The sequence below is a fragment of the Cariama cristata genome, unplaced genomic scaffold (assembly GCF_000690535.1).
Source record: "Cariama cristata isolate BGI_N322 unplaced genomic scaffold, ASM69053v1 scaffold12813, whole genome shotgun sequence".
Taxonomy (NCBI): domain Eukaryota; kingdom Metazoa; phylum Chordata; class Aves; order Cariamiformes; family Cariamidae; genus Cariama; species Cariama cristata.
Genome location: NW_009609026.1, coordinates 37039 through 54019, shown reverse-complemented (window position 1 = coordinate 54019; position 16981 = coordinate 37039). Strand labels below are relative to the sequence as shown.

The window sequence follows — 16981 nt, the reverse complement described above, 5'->3', positions numbered from 1 at the left end:
TGAAGTCTGACCACCAAGAAATGGGGACAGCAGCGAGGTGGTGTGGGGAGATGAGGGCTTTTTTTGCTCAGAGATTGGCAGAGCACAGCACTGTGGCTGTTGTTGGCCATGGTTAAGAAACTTAGGTAGAGGTCAGATTAAAAAAAGAAAGAAAAGGAAAAAAAAAACCCCACAAACAAAAACAAACAAAAAAAAAAACCAAAAAGAGTCAACAAGGAGACATTAGGGATAATTAAATTCCAATATGATTAGTTTTTATATAACCTTGTTGTTGCACATTCTCTGTCACTGGCAGGGTAAACAGAAAGGTCTCCTAATCCAGTTGTAAAATTTGTACGAATTTGTTTTGGGTTTTTCCATCCTTTCTGTTGTTTGTAGTCAACAAAACCGTCAGATGAGCAACACCCATTCATCTCACGAGGATATTCCAAAAGCATCCTGAATGTGGCAAAAAAGAAGGCAAATCTTCACTAGCATAAGGAACAGGGCTGGGCGATGCACAGCACCTGAAGCTGGGTTTGCACCGATGAAGACATTTCAATGAGGGAGAAATTAGGAAGCAGTTTCATCCTAGGTCAGGATTTTTCTGAAGACTCATTCTAGCTCTGGAAAGTCAGCATGGAAGGACACACTGAGAGATGGAAAACAACTGGAAGAATAATAAAAATCATATCGAGATTTGTTGTTTGATTTATCCATACTCATCTTGGAATAAGAGTAACCAGTTCCTTAAACCTCTTCATTCCAATATACTAAAGTTTTGTAGTTTTTTTTTTTCTATTTTGCTCAAAGTTATTTAGCCTTAAGACTAGTTTTTCTGGAAGTTGACAAGCTGCACACAGCTTTTCAACTTGCAGGGCTGGATTAAACAGGACTCCAACAGCACTAACCACTCCAACATAAAATCAGGAGCAAGCCAAATCTTGCAGAGTGAATTGCAATTAAATTGCAAGTGGGGACACATTTTCTAGTGGTGAAACATTAGCCAGGGTAACCTCAGTCTGCAGCAGCAGAGCTCCCAAACACAGGAATTTCCGTATAATGGTAGTAGGTTGGAGTTTCTTTTGTGTGGGTTTTTTTCTTTTTTCCCCTCTTCATGGCAATACTTTTGACATGGAAGAAGAATCTGTGCAATAAGGAAACGTATCTGATTCTTTTGTGTAAATCTCCTTAAAATGCAGAGAATAGTGACTTGGTTTGGTTTGAAAGTGTAATTGCTAAGGTCTGTGTTTTAGCATGCTATTTAGGTGAGGTTTTATTTGGTGCATTTTTCATGTCTTGCTTTAATTAATCACTCTCCGTTTAGTCCATACTTTATCAGTGCTACTCTAAAATTTAGAAAACAGCATTAGCCACTGTCGCAATGTGAGAAAGATTTCAAACAAGACTCTTCACCAACACTTGGTGTTGTAAGAAAAACAGAAAATCTGTAGCTCAGTCAATATAGTTACCATGTCGGTATAAATGTGAGCAAAATAAATGAGCTAATTTTTTCCTTTGTTTCTGGTTTTTGGTGTTTTTTTTTTTTTTAAGAAGATATGCATTAATTCATGTTCGACTTGTTTTATGTCCCCTGACTTGAAGTGGTGACGTTGTAGCCTAGGAGATACTGTGATTTTTTTTTTTTTTTTTTCCCAGACAGAAAAACTTATCTCACTTTTTTCCTTTTTTTTTTTTTTAAAAAAAAAATGAGAATTTCAGCTTTATATTTAAGGAATTGTTAATGTAATTTTTCATTGTTTCAGTGAAGTATAGCATGGTCTTAAACCTTATTGCTAATTTCGAGGCCATGCACTATTCAGTGAACAGTGGTTTTGTTCTTCCCTCAACTATTTTAAACAGAGAGAGTTGAGCATAAATTGATGTCTTTGGTGTGGGCTTTCTCATTCTTCATGGTTCAGTATGATGATGTAGCTGGGAGAAAGGAGGCACGGTTACTGCTGCTTTGCTCACTGTTAATTTAGAGTTGCCAGAATCGCTCAGTTTGGGACTACCTAATGCTGAGAGGTGGATTTTCATTAAACGTAATGAGTTAGCAAATGGTTGTAGTCCTTAAAAGAAGAAGAGAAAACATTGATAATAATGCAATACTGAAAGGATACGCAGTATGCTCAACATCGTGAAGCTTATGAGTTTTAATACATTTATTATAATTTCATGTGAGACATTGCAGAAGCTTCAGAATGGGTCACTGATTAAAATCTGTGGCTGCTTATATATTCCTTTGCTGCTTCTGCATCTAGCTCTGGACTTTCATCGTGCTAACATTGCTGAAAAAGCTGCTTCACAAACTTGAACAACTGATCTGGCTCTTGGGCAGTTTATGAAGACAGTCTGGAGTCGGTGTGGGACTGGTATCTCCACCAGACTAAGGGCATGCAGAGATGTTGAACATGCTATGTTTTCCTGTGGGTGTGAGGTACAAGCTTTGTACTGGAAATGCATCTGTAAGTCAGAGCTGTTCCAGGGCAGACATCTGCACGTCTGCTACCTCTGCTGAGTGATGTGGAAAGCCCACAGCATCTCAGCTGCAGGTGAACTCCAAAGGTCCAGCAGCAGTGGGCTCCTTGTGTCGTTCATCAGGATGATGCCTGCATGCCCAGCCACCTCCTGTGTCATGCACTGCCCGTAAATGAGCAAACAAGTGCAGCCCAGCACCTCTTTGGATGTCTCTGAAATACTGGAAAGCTTATCAGCCAGCTCTTTGGAGATGTGGCTTAAGAGCAACAAGGAAGTGGCGGAACATATTTCTCTCTCTGAACAGAAATGGTGTGCAGGAGACCATGGGAAAACAAAGGATGCATCAGCTACCTTAGTAGAGTGGCTACACAGGGAGCCATCTAACCATGACAAAAGGTGCCTATGGTAATAAAATCCTCTTCAGTTCCCTTTCTATGGCCCTGTGCTACTCAGCAGGGTCTCATGACCACAGAAGCCTCTTGTGTTACAGCTGGATGGATGGGGGCATGTGAAAAATCAGGCAAATACTTCTGTGGCTATTGGATGTGTTTCTAAAATAGTGCCTGTTATGAGATGGAAAGGAATGCAACTCACAAAACACATGCCAAAAAGCCTTAGCGTATTAACATAATTTTATAATTGTGTGTTCTGTTTCTGGAGATTCTTACGCCTATGTACCAATATATTGACTGGGATTTTCTTTTTATTTCAGTTACTCATTTAGAAACAGTATACAGAATGCTATAATAAACCCCTGGTATCTGATGGATGGTTGCCAAGTCTATCATGTTTTTAAAATTGTTTGCAATTAGATGGATCTAATGGAAAGTGCACAGTACAAGACCAACTTAAAAAAATAGCAATAATATGTAGTTTTGACAAGTGTTTTTCCTTCATAAAAAATGCTACCTTTGCCTCCCCCATCCTCCCCACTTTCTGACTGCTTGTAGATGTGTGGGAGAGATGGGGGAAGCATGATGAGTCTGGAACGTTTGTCTCCTCAGGAGGTGGAAGGTGGAGAGGGCTCCAGCTTCACTGGTATTTTTCTTTTGATTTGAAAGGAAGGTATGTTATTGGCTAGATTATTGAGCCATGAAGATAATAGCTCAGATATTTGGCAATACTTCTAAGATGATTTTTCATATATCTCCTAGAATAATTTATTAATTTCTGTGAAAAAGGATTTTTTTTTCTTCCCTACATATGAACTTGTTTTGCTGCTTTTATTTTCAAATATAAATATTTAAATCTCAGTTTCAGAACCATCCCATAAGTATGACTAATACAATACAACATATATATTGAGTTAATATATTTTCCCTTTCAGAATTACTCTGCGTATGAAATAAAATTTAATTCCTTTGCAAATTTACTATGTGGCATGTATTCAAGGTATTATTTTCCTGAAGAATACATTTATTGCTATGTAACTCTAGTGTGATATTTTAAGAACAAGAATTTGAGATATAATTTATTGTATAGCTGCTTATAAAAAAGCAAATGATTGAGATGAATAGCCAGCCTCTGACATTCTTGGTAGCTGAATGCACGAACGTCCCTGCTCTGGTTCCTGAGGGGTCTGTAAATAGCAGAGATAGTATTCATGGCTGGGAGAGGTCTGACTTCAGCTGCAAGTGTTTATACAGTCAGTAGTGCAAATGCACTTTTGCTGTAGACTACAATTTGCTATGGCTAAATCTATTTTCTATTTCTGTTGTAAAAAATTACAGTTAAACTGTAAAGGGTAGTTATCCTACTGGGTGCATAAACGCTTAGGGTCATTAGTTATAATTCAAGTGGGACTGCGAGTTGGGGAAGGTGGAAAGGAATTATGGGTGGGTTTTGTGTTTTGTTTTGTTTTGTTTTTTTTTAACTTGCCTCGCTCTTCTACAGATACCTTTAACCATACCATTGTTCCCTTTTGCCCTAGGTTATTCTCTATGTATGTTACAGACCTCATTGTGTCAGTCAGATAATTGTGCAATAGGCAGTTTGATGTGTTTTTCAGTAGTAAACTATATTATCATTTTATCTGTTCTGCACCTGGGTGCTGTCATTTCCCCTTGGAACAACTTGCTTTTTGCAGTTTTGAGTGCTGATTTGTTACTGATTTCAGAACCAAATCAATAAGAAGAAACAATCCTCATCAATGATAATTTCTTGGAGCGTAGCACAGGGGACAGTGAAATGCTCATAGAAATAATATAATATTTTGAGTAAAAGGTTCTTCTGAAGAAAACAGTCTTGAATGGGGAATTTTATTTCCCATATGCTTTGCACTATACTGAAAATCCTTTCATTTGTGACCAGCACTACATATAAAGCACACCCTCCAATTTCAATGTAAATAAAAATAGTGGTGTAGCATATTTCCCATTGTAGATCGCGGTTCAGATTAGAATCCTGTTGTGTTAGCTCTTTTACAGAGAGGGATAATCTGTTTTATGATATGGTATGGCTGACAAATCTTAAGGGCAAGGATGCACACAGAGCCATAGGCAAAAATGAGAACCAAATCAGACATTTGCAGCTCTAGAATAATGCTTAAAGTGTTAGTCCACACTCCGTAAATCAAAGTTGTCAATGAAATGTTTTTTCCATTAAAATTATCAAGAACAGAGCAAGAATAGGAACATGACAGTTTTACTGAAGTATCTATTTTGTTGGAGGAAAAGATGGGGAAATACATTGTTTTGACATTGTGAGAAATCTTCCATTTTCATCCCAGAATGGGTTTTTATTGTGAAATTTCCTTTGTATGTCTTTTGGAAAACAAACAAACAAACAAACTGATAAAAGAATACAATTTCATGTTATAAAAATATTTAGATTTTTGCATTTTTACTTTACTTTTGTTCCTAGTCTGAGATCAAACTCATGACCTTTCCTGGAAAACTGAAAATTTGGGTTTTGTCTTAAACAGCTAACCACACTCTATTGCTTAGAAATAGGGTTGCTCTTTTATTGCTTTGCTTTTGCTGTCTCAAGGTGGTTTCAAAATTAAACAGATGCCACAAACAGTCACAAAATACAGAAGGTGCCCTCCTTTGGTCTCTGCTGTACTCGGGAAGTGAAACATCTGGAGATGCTGCAGGGGCACGACAGGCTGTCCCGTGGGGCGAGGGCTTGGGAGTTGCTGGGGACGAAGAGCTGTGGAACTGGCTGTCCTAGCCCTGCCCGCACTGATGGCTGCATCAGCCCGCGGCTGCAGACGTTGCCAGCTGAACAGAATTTTGCCTGTTAATACTTACAAATGAGGAAATTACCTAATGACAGAGGGGTGTGCTTCTAGCTGTGGCATTAGTTGACATATGTCACTTTAATAATTTGTTCACTGTGACCATGCTAAGAATATGTTGATCTGTAATGTGGCAGGTATTGTGGGGTGGCATGGCATGTTTTCTTCAGTGTCTGGCCCAGCTTCTCAAGGACTTAAGGAGTCAACCACTGGAAAATCATTCGGTCCTGTAAGCCTGTGCTGATGAGAAATTCCTGTGGAAGCCTCCTGTGGTGTGCTTCTGTTCTGAGTTTGGTGCTACTGAGCTGAAACCCCTGTGCTAGCCAGGGCAGCTCCAGAGCATGGCCAAAGTTCTTTTAATTACTAGCTGCACACATTCTGAAATCCTTCTTTCTGGAATTTATTCAAAATCAGCATTTGTCAAGTTTCTCCCCCAATGCTCACAATTTCAATTCTCAGTTTATAGAGATTGCAAGTTTTGGAACTTGTGATCCAGTAAAATTTATGTCTTTGGGTGTGATACCTTGAGCTAAGTGACTGAAGTTTTCCATGTCAGACAAGTGGGGATTTCCAACAAGTTACTTATCAGCTTGGACTGGAATAAAAGATCTTGTAGGAAAGAAAGTTAAACACAGTTTCGGCTGATAAATAGTCAGCCTTTGTATTAAATCTTGGCATAGAAATTTTAATAAGTAGCAAATGTAATAAATCTGTTTAATCCCTGAATCACGTAGTATTGCTTTTCAGTTTATTTATTTATGTGGAATTTGGAAGACCCAGAATGAGCTGTGTATCTTTTGAATATTGAGTCTATATCCTGATACCTTTAAGAAATGAAAGTAATTAGTCTGCTTTTGCTCTTAGAGTTTGCTACAAAACAGAGTACAATTTCTTCTGATTTCAGATCTTGACTCCTTTTTGTCCAGCTTTTAAAAAATCCTTACAAATGTACATAATTGTATTCAGCCCTGTTACTTGGCTTTTCTCTCCGATGTGCTTAAACTGGAGAATGTTCCTTGGGCTCTCTTTGTTACCTATTGATAAGTCCATTCCCATTTTCCTTCCCTGTTCACTTATGGAATGTTGAATGTCTGTGCAATACTGTAGATTCCTTATAATACCTGTTTGTGTATTCACACTTCAGATCCTGTTGGAGGAAAATTTGCCGTGATGCAGAGTGGCACAAACTTTTTGTAGTAGTTTGTGGCAGTTCACATGAGAGGATGAGTCCTGAACAGGAGCATGAGCAGCATATAAAGATGATGCACCTGCTTCATTCTTGTACAGGCGTGAGATTGATTTATTACCTGTTCAAAATTAATGAACATGTTTAAAAGAAGCTAGCTGAGCAGCCATGCAGTTGTTTTCCTGGGAGGAAGAGCACATTTTACATGGGGCTGACAGATGCCTCATGGAGCCTGAAGGCAGATTTCGGTGCCTCTGAGAGCTGATTCACAGCGGTGTCAGTAGGGCTGCAGTGGACACGCACTGTGTCGAAGGATGTTGATGCAATGTTGGCCTGTTCGTCAGAAGGGTGGCAACCTTCAAGCTGGAGAGAAGCAGTATTCCCTGCTGGATAAGCCTGACTCACAGAATTAAACTGAGCATCCGCAAGCAAAGCTTAAACCAGGCAAACGCGCAACAGGTTGTAGGAATGTGTATGTTCAGTGTATGTAAGGAGATTGGTGGTTGTTGCTGATTGACTGACCTCAAGCAGCGAGGAGATTGCAGAGGGGATATTCTTGAAACCTAGGCTATGGTTTGTTTATGAGGTTGCCTAAAGAGAAACCCTGTGAGAAGTAGCATGGCTCTGCCACTGAAGCTCAGGAGGTGTGATATTCAGCCTATACACTTCCTGACTTCATTTTTCCATGTGTTTTTTTTCTTGTTTTCTTCATGCTGTGGCATTTAGTTTGGCTGGCATTTTCAAACGTACAGTAATTGAGATCTGTACTTTTTAACCTCAAAGGGGAAAAAAAAAAAGTTGTAAGATGATTTAACTAGGCTTCTGTGGAATTGATGTTGGGTGAGAGTTGAGGGGGGAAAATAGTCTCAGTTTAAAAGCAGGCAGCAGACGACTGAGGAATCTGTGACCAGTGATTGCATAAAGTTTTTCTCTGAATTGGAGCTGACACAATAGCTGACGCTTGGGACTGTGTGCAATCTTGGATTTTCTTTTTTGTTTCTTTTTTTTTTTTGGCTACTGTGTCTTTTTACACTGTTAATGTTTCTTGTGTTGCTATGTGGACATTTTATTCTATTGTACTGTGCAGCTTAGCTTTTCCTTCCCCTTAACATTGTTTGTATACAACTTGGGGGGGGGGGGGGGTGATTTTTTTTTTTTTTTTGAAGAGGCCTGATAACCTTCTGACTGAAGATTTATGCAGATGTGATTGCTGACTCGGATGGCACTTGGTGACACTGCATAACCATTCAGCAAATAAAGAAGCCTTACAAATTGGTGAGGGAGGTTTTTGGAAGTCAGAGGGTAACAAGTGCAGCTGTTGTCAACTAGTGATTTAGAATGTAATGCTCTTGCTTTCTAAAGCAGTGTCCTATGCACCTTTGCATCCTCTGTAAATGTGTCCCTGCCGCCCTCAGCTAGGGCCAGGTCCGTGTGGTGCGTTTGTCTGGTCAGTGGCAGGCGCTGCCGAATTCCTAATTGGTGTTTTCTGTTATTTTTATAGGAGGTTTTTTATCCTTACACTGCGGGGGAAGTTTCTCCTGTATTTTCTGGTGTACCTCTGTCTTAATCTAAAACTGTGCAAGACAGATCCAATCACTTTACTTGTCTCAGTAAATTTAGTTTCTGAAGTGGCAACTGTGATGACTTCTAAAGCAATGAGTATTGCAGGAACACACAATTTGCACTGTTAATTGATCAAGGATTATTGTAATTGTGCTGTTAACTGTGTATCTTTGAAAAGGAATGAGCAGCCAATCCGTATTTTTCCTTTTCCAAAGAATACTGGATGACAAGAGTGACATTACAAGTAAAACTCTGGTTAGCAGAAGAGGTCCTTATCTGCCTTGAATTTTTTTGGACAAACTACTGAGTATCTGTGAGAGATCAGGTACTGTATGTGGTTGTGATCTTTCTAGGATTAACCAAACAAAACTATAAAGCACTGTAATTTTTCCTGGTTTGGGACAAACTTTCAGTCAAACTGAGGGAGTTTGATCCCTCTGTCTAAGGAAATCTGTTAATGGGAACTTTGCATCTGGTACAAGGGTTTTATTTGTTTCTTTTTTGGGGTTGTTTTTTTGGTGAATTGATCCAGGGGAAATAGCCAAAAAATATATATGTGTTCATCTCAACAAGACCAAAGTGGACTCATGTGTTTCTGTTACTCAAAATTAGAGCTTTTTCGACTGCACCTAGCAGGAAGCAAATGACCAAGAAGGCAGGAGGTGTTTTCTGAGCTTGATCAGCCTCAGCTTTTCCAAATGGGTTCATGGGAAATTGCACAACACAGAGAGTACACCTTCGGTAATTAATTCCTTTTACATAAAGAAGAGGAAAGGAATTACGGTAGGATTTCTGTACTGTACTACCTGATGACATTTACAATTATGTAACTTCAGGGCTCTTCATAGTTCTCTGGAGCTGAAATTCTTGAACTATATTTATGACAGGTGAGTAAGGTTTGAACACTTAAATTTTGCTTCTGTTGTTTTAAAGTTGGAGGCTATGATGAAAACAGGCAATTAGCTCTGTCGTCCTAGTGTCAGATGTAGGAGTCTCTCAGACTTGTCTTCAAAATGGGAGTTGATTCATGTTTTATTTGTCTTTCTAGTCACTAGAAATAAAAGCACACGTTTGTTTATTCTTGCACTGAGTTAGGTATCAATAGTAGAAATAATACTGTGTGATTTCCTTTGATGCAGAACTCTGCATGTGAACTTTGGAAGCTGTGTAAACAAGCAAGATAAATTGTATAAGCATTGAAGATTGAGTTATGGATGCAGCTGTATCGTGTTTTCACCATTCCTGTTTCCAGGCTCACTCACATTCTTAAAACACTGAAGACCCCCTGTTTCACCTTGCTTCAGCTCACTTATAGGCCCTTTTCGACACGGATGTTGTTGTTCCCACTGACAGCTGCTAGATGGGGTTCAGAAGCAAATTCCAAATAGGGACACTTCTAAAGTCTTACAAAATTTGGACTAGAGACTTCAAGCCTGTCTCATTGTTAAACAGAGTTACATTTCAACAGGAAGCTCTTTCATTTGTATTTTTGGGCATCATCTTTGCTGTCTGCCTATATTCATATATAAAAGTCCTGATGCCCTAAATTGTCAGATTTAGTAGAATGTACATCTGCATCTTTTAAAAATGATATTTTTTAAAACTTGCTGTTTTCTCTTGGACTCCCACTCCACTGGCAGTGTCACAAGCTTAACGTGTAGAAATAAGCTGGTCTATATAAAATAATAAACTTTTTTTTTTTTTGGAGGCGGGTGTTAAAATAATATGATGATGATGATTAGTATAAAAACACAGAGCCAATTTAAAAGAAAAAGAGTTAATATACTGACCATGGTGTGGTGGGTTCACGTTGGCCAGCAGCCAGACACCCACCCCACCCAGCTGCTCATTCACTGCCCCTCCTCAATAGGACAGGGGAGAAAATACGATGTCAGGGCTCGGCTGCCGAGATAAAGGCAGGGAGACCACTCACCAGTTACCGTCATGGACAAAGCAGACTTGGCTTGCAGAAAATTAATTTAATTTACTGCCAATTAAAATAGATTTGTGTAGGGAGAAATAAAGGCAAATTGAAACAACCTAATCCCCCCATACTCTCCCCCTTCTTTCCAGGCGTAGCTTCAGTCCTTCATTCCCAAGGCATTTACCTCTCTCCGCACCACAAGCGGCGCAGGGGGGATGGGGTGGGGAGTTGCAGTCAGTCCATAGCACCTCCTCTCTGCTGCTCCTTCCTTCTCACACTTTTCCTGTACACCAGTGTGGGTCCTGCCCATGGTCTGCATTGCAGAATCTTTCTTTATTTGCATGTTCGTGTGTTATTGCTTTAGGCTTTACAATTTAATTTCTTTGTAAAAGAACCTGAAATCAAACAATGGATAAGATATCAAATTATTAACAGCTGGAAGTTGTGCTGTTGTGATCAAAATAGTAATAATTTGAATATAGCAGAGTTGCCTTTTTCTACCTGCTTTGAATTATAAAAGCGTTAGTGCATTAGACTTTCTGCATAGTTTTGCTTTGCTTTGTTCTTTTAATATTTCTTGGAAATTAAAAATGGAAATGTAGCCGAACAATTCTCTAAAGGTCACTTGTCTCATTTTAAAGTTAAATGATTTATTTACCCTAGAAATGATTTACATGTAAACATTTACATATAGCTTGTTATTTTTAAAAAAAAAACAAATCTGAAATTGATTTGGTTCCTTTTACTATGAATTTTTCACCAAAAATTATGTTAGGCATGGTGTTTGCTTTTCTGAATGAAAATTAAATTGATCTATTAGCGTTACATCATTGTACAGATACTTTCAGGAGGTGGTGTTTGTTGATGAGATTGGTGAACCCAACCCTCCTACCACCAGCTTATTCCCTTATTGCAAATAAGGGTTATTCCAAAAAGAGTAAGTCTTATTCCCAAAAAAAAATTAAACATTCATTCTGTAAAACATTCATCATCATTGCTGCAGCAGGTGGAAATAAGAGCAGCCTGGTGGTTTTGTCTCAGTGTAAGAGCTGAGTCCCGTGGCACACAGGGTGCTGTGCTCGGAGCCGCCCCAGAACAGCTGGCTGGAGCGCCGGCGGCCAGGCTGTGAAAGCGGGGCTGCCACCATGTGCTGGGGACAACAGAAAGTGTCGTCGGTGCTTGGAACCAGCACTGCCTGCTCTTGCTGTGTGTGACCTTGCCAGCGGCACGTCTTGGTTCAGAGATCCAGTTCTCGGAAGAGATGAGACCCAACTGTCTTTAGCCATGGCATAAGTTACCCAGATTACGTGGGGGATATAGCTGCACAGACTGCACTGGGAAGCTAACCTCTGTCTTAATCAAGTACTTTGGGTTCAAAAGTGGCATTGCCTATCATCATCCATCAAACCACTCACATTCCTCCATGAAACTCTTTCTCCTTGGCTCCTGGAACAGAACTGATTAAGAGTTAGGTGTTGTCTGGTTAATGTTTTTACCATTTGCTTCTGCCCTTCCTGCCTGTCTGCATCTGTGGTTATCTATTGCATTATCTATTCCCAGATTATAAAATCTTCGGAGGATGCATCATCTCTTTGCCTGGTAGGGCTTCCCCCCTCCGCCTTCTCAGCTCCTGAGGCTTTGTTCCGATAGCTTCCTCCCTTTGGTAGGAGATTCTTTCAGTGTCATCACTTTGAAAGCTGCCTTTTGCAGTATTTTGTTTTTAAAATGTACTGCTTAGTAACTAATCTCAAATGAGAGCAAGGCAAGTCTGTTGTATAGTAATATATAATGAATTATGGTATGAACAAAGAATGCATGTAAGCCGTACACTCACACAGAACAGTCCTCCTTTGGGTCACTGTTGTGCATAGCATTCCTCTTACAAAGTTGCTTTGGGTAAATAAAGAATCTAAAGTTTTGATTTGTGAAATTAAGTGGAAGACAGGAATATAACTGCTTGGGAGACAAAATCAAAGACAAAATTAGTAATAAATGTTGTTTGGCAATAAAATGATTGACTGATTTAAAAACAAAACAAAACAAATTGAAAGCATTTGTGCAGTGCCAAAGCTGAGGTTCTCTATTATAGCTCTGCTATAGATTCATATAAATTAGCAAAAGTGCTCTTATACCACACATAGCCTTGCCTTTGCATGCGCATACATGCCTTACTGTTCCTCAGAGCATTTATTTATTGGTGGGAGCTTTGTAGAGGCAAGAGAATTGGATTATATATTATGTTAAACACATTCCCATATTACTGTTGTTTCATTGTACTGCTTAAGCTCCCAGTAAGAATTTTAATTTTATGTATATTTTAAAGAAACATTCCTTCTTTTCTAGTAAAAGTTTGGAAAAGCAGCTATTTTTTTTAATGCTGACAATCCAGACTATTCAGGCTGACCTAAGCAGAAATGTTATTTGAGAACTGAACTTCACGCTTAGCCTTTTCCATTTGTGTTTTATTTTCTTTCTGCAGAAAAAGGATGCACAGAGATAGTTTCTGTGGGCTTAGGAAACAGGTGATAGCACACAAAGCCCTGTGTTTATATGTACTGTGATGTTTTGATTTTTAATTAATGGTATTTTTTGAAAACTTCAAAGCAGGTCAATAGAGAGGTGAGCTCAGATAATGTTTGATGTCAGCAAGTGAAAATGGAAGAGGCTTGTCTGCCCCTTGTTGTGTGTGTGAGGGGTGGGGGATTGTATCTATTTATTTGAAATTTTCTTAGTTCGTCTTTGAGTGAGTGAAAAAAAAAAAAGGAAGAAAACATTATCTAATCAAAGCTGCTCAGTCAACTAATGACGTCAAGCAGTAACCTCTTTCTCACCATATTTCCTTTGGACTATAAACTATTTAATACAGCTAGAAATTACCTCATCCATCATAGCAATGTAGCCCTTTTCTGTGTTTCACTATGTGGTGCGTTTATCAGCACTGTGCATGGGAAGGATGTTAAGAAAAATATCCTCTGTAATTGAATTTGCAGATTGGAATGTGGGGAGGAGGAATGGCCCATGCTGGCACCCAGCCAGCGCCTCAGGTTGTCAGCCTCCTGCTAATGAAAAATGCTTTAATGACGGCACCAACCAGGTGCCAGGATATGAGATACACATGTTCAGTATTGTACTTGTGTCTAACGTGGATTTTGAGGCAGTAACTTAACACAGGGACATGACCTGCACGTGGTCTTGCTCTGTGCTGACTTGACTGCTGCATGTAAGAATGATGAACTCCACTTGAGTGCATTGGGGGGTGAGAGCAGGTGTCAGGCGTTATCACAGAGAAATAAAAGCGCTTCTTACCTTGAAGTCATTTGCTCATATGACCTTGCTGTTAGAAAGAATAATTTTGCCTTCTGATGTAGTTTTCAGCAGCACATCACTTTTCCCTGCTGTTTCCAGTAAAAGTAATGATGCTACTTAGGATATTCAGAGGTGACCTGATGTGCACACGGGTAATTAGAGCAGGTGTAATTCTGTATTTGGGTTTTGTAAAGAATAGTGTGGCATTGGTTTTCTGAAAGGAAAGATGATAATCGTCAAATACTTAAAAATTAGCAGTGAAATTGCAGTTGGCAAGTCTTTGCAGTAGCAGTATTTTATTTTTTTTCTTGTTGCTTATACCAGTCTAGAACATGAGTATCATAGATTTGTTTTTCCCTCAGAATATGGCGGCATGGGCTTGGACTTCTCCTATAGCATTGCAGTGGCAGAAGAGCTGGGAAGTATCCGCTGTGGAGCTATTCCTATGGCTGTTGGAGTGCAAGCTGGCATGGCTACTCCTGCTCTTACAAGGTAAATTTCAGAGAGTTTGGTTTAGCCTAAAACCCAAATCATCATGTGCTTAGTCCTAAAATTCAATCTGTATAAGAGGAGAAAAAAAATTACTGTGCAGATTTGCTGTCTAGTTGCTCTTCAGTAACACTTGAGGAAGGAACTTTCTCTCTACCTCTTTCAGTTTGGTTTAGAGGAGAAAATACTTCTTTTTTTTTTAACATTAGAATATTATATATTAAAACATAGGCTTTGTTTAATAGTAGATTATATGTTTACAAACGTAGAACCTTGGTGCCACAACCAAGAAAACAATTTTAATTCCAGAATCCCCCTATTGATGTTGTATTTTTTCTTAGCCAGGTATCCCACTGCAGTCTTACTAAGGATGCATTTAGTTGTAATGATTATGATCGGTCTAATTCTATTTTAAAATTTACTTGCTTTTTTTTCAGCTTTACAAGATGCTCCTCGCTGACTGTGAATTTTCAGAAGTAATGATGAATATTGATGGAAATCCCAAAGATGTAGTACATGTATCATGCTTCCTAAATAGGCCCATTCTAGGCAATTAATAGTTTTTGTTATTCTCATCTGCTTGTGTCAGTGTTCCCCTTTTATCACTTGCTATCATTCAGGCTCCTGCACTTTCTGAATATGTTTTGGTTGGGTTTTTTTCCTTCCTCAATAAAAGTGGCAGTTACCAACTTCTTCTTCATGTAGTAGTTTCACAGACATTCTGCATCAAAATAGCAGTTTGCAAAACTAGAGGGAGGTGACAGGCTGGTCCAGCAGTTTGCTGCTGGAGTGGGGATACACCTAAAATTCTGGAAGGTGGTGGTGGGGATTGAATTCAAATAATGATGATGGAGTCAGGAATTCCTCTGCACAAAACAGATACACAAGAAGGGGATTTTTGCACAGCAGAGCATTTTAGGGTTGAGTTGTTTGTTGTTCTGGGTTTTTTTAGTTTGTCCCCTGCCTCCCCTCCCCAATTCTGAATGAAAATGCCTGTAAATCCACCGTAGAGTCTGGAATGTAGGCTTTGTTCCCTTGACATTCATTTATCCTTCTGCTAGGTATGTGTGGCTTTGGAGGTCTCAGCCATGAAAAATCTTTCTAAAAGTTTTCTTCTCTTTTGTGTAATACACCAAAAGCTTACTGAGAGCATGGAGTTCAGTATGTCTGTTGCAACACTAGCTTATAGTCCAAATGAGAATAAAACTAGTATTTTAAAGGCTTCAGAGAATAGTACCTTGCCCCCATGATAGCCTTTTATTCCCAGGGGTTTCAAAAAAATATATGTGGGTAAAGGAAGATCGGTCTTTGTTCCATTGCAGTTTTTTGGCCTTCTGTTACTCTGTTCTGCTGTAGTAAAGCAGTGAAGCTACATACATCTGTGCTAGTGAAATCCTAAAGTGGATGTTCTTGGAGAGTGAATGTGAGAATGTTAACATGATGAAATCTGTACTTGAATTTGCATCTGTATTGCTGAACTTTTCCTCCTCTGTTAAGTCAATTCCACTGACTAGTTGTACAGTACAGTGTCCCACTCTTAAAATGTAAAAGTGAAACTTGGTAATGAAAAGAGAAAGCTGGTTCCTACAGGAAATTTTGCATGGGTGCAGCTTTACTTCATGCAGTATAGTGAGAGGGCTAACTGCTTGTCCTGGGTCGTGGATTCAGGTTGCATTCACAACCTGAATGTTTTCTTTAAAGATAGTTGTGGACCATAGTGATCCTAAAGAAGTTCAAAGAAATAATCCAAATATTGCATCTTAACTATGCATTGTTACACACGATGCATCAGCAATGCACAAAGTAAACAGTAATATGCAAATCAACCATCACATCCCCTAAAAAAAAAACTTTTTAAAAGAAATCTGAAGCCCTTTGTTGGCTTTCCTAACTTTGGACTTTTTTCAGCATTCATCAAGCATGTATTGAGTGCGCCTACAAACCAACTCCGTGAATGTGATATGTCGTGAAGATGCTCTGCCACTATAAATTAGAGATGTTCCCTCAATTAGGTATATAGACAGTGCAGTAGTTTGAACAGATGGATACACATATGCATACACACACAGAGCTTTTTAAATTTTCATACTTTGGAAAAATAAAGTCTTAAAAGATCTAGAGTCGGGATGCCTCCTGATGCTGTTTCTGCAACTTCCATGGATTTCTTACTTCAGTGGCAAGCTGTTGCAAGGCTGAGTTTGTGAAAGTCTTTGAGATATTCAGTTTAATGGGAAGTACCTTGTAGTAACAATTTTAATTATATAAATGATAAAATTTGAAAACATTACCCATATCTGTTTAGGTATTTATATTTATATTTATATTCATTGTTCCTGACCCTTTTTACTTCATTCTTTCTGATTTTTTTTTGGTAACCTTCAGAAAGTTATATTCATTGTCATACTTGGAAGCAACTCTGCAGATTTTAATTTATATGCATTGCTATTGTACAAACAAATATAGGAGAAAATAGTTCTGTTTCATTTGAAGATGACTGCTCCATTTTTTTTTTTTGCAGATTCCTCTAAGTAGCCCTTTCTAAATTTGAGAACTAAATGCAAAATTTTTTATCCGCAGTGGTCTGACCTTTGATGTGCCTGGTTCTGAACATAACTCTGTCAGGTCTTTCAAATGCATTCAAGTATAATACTTTGCTTGCTTTCATGCTTACAAGTAGAGTGGAGAAAGTACTCACAGCTGATGCGGTGAAATAGATACATTTCCCTAGGCTTGTAAACAAACCTATAGGCTGTCACATCAATAGTGATACCAGATCAATGTACAGCTCCTGTATCTCAGCAGTAGGCAGTAAACT

At 38.8% G+C, this 16981-nt stretch overlaps 1 protein-coding gene across 1 annotated transcript in view; it reads left to right on the top strand.

Annotated features, from left to right (window-relative positions):
* LOC104159471 (probable acyl-CoA dehydrogenase 6) overlaps positions 1–16981 on the top strand; it is an 89952-nt gene that overhangs the window by 43099 nt on the left and 29872 nt on the right. Inside the window, exon 5 of the mRNA XM_009697383.1 lies at positions 14040–14169. Within this exon, the coding sequence (XP_009695685.1) occupies positions 14040–14169 (130 nt within the window). The remainder of the gene's footprint in view (positions 1–14039; positions 14170–16981) is intronic.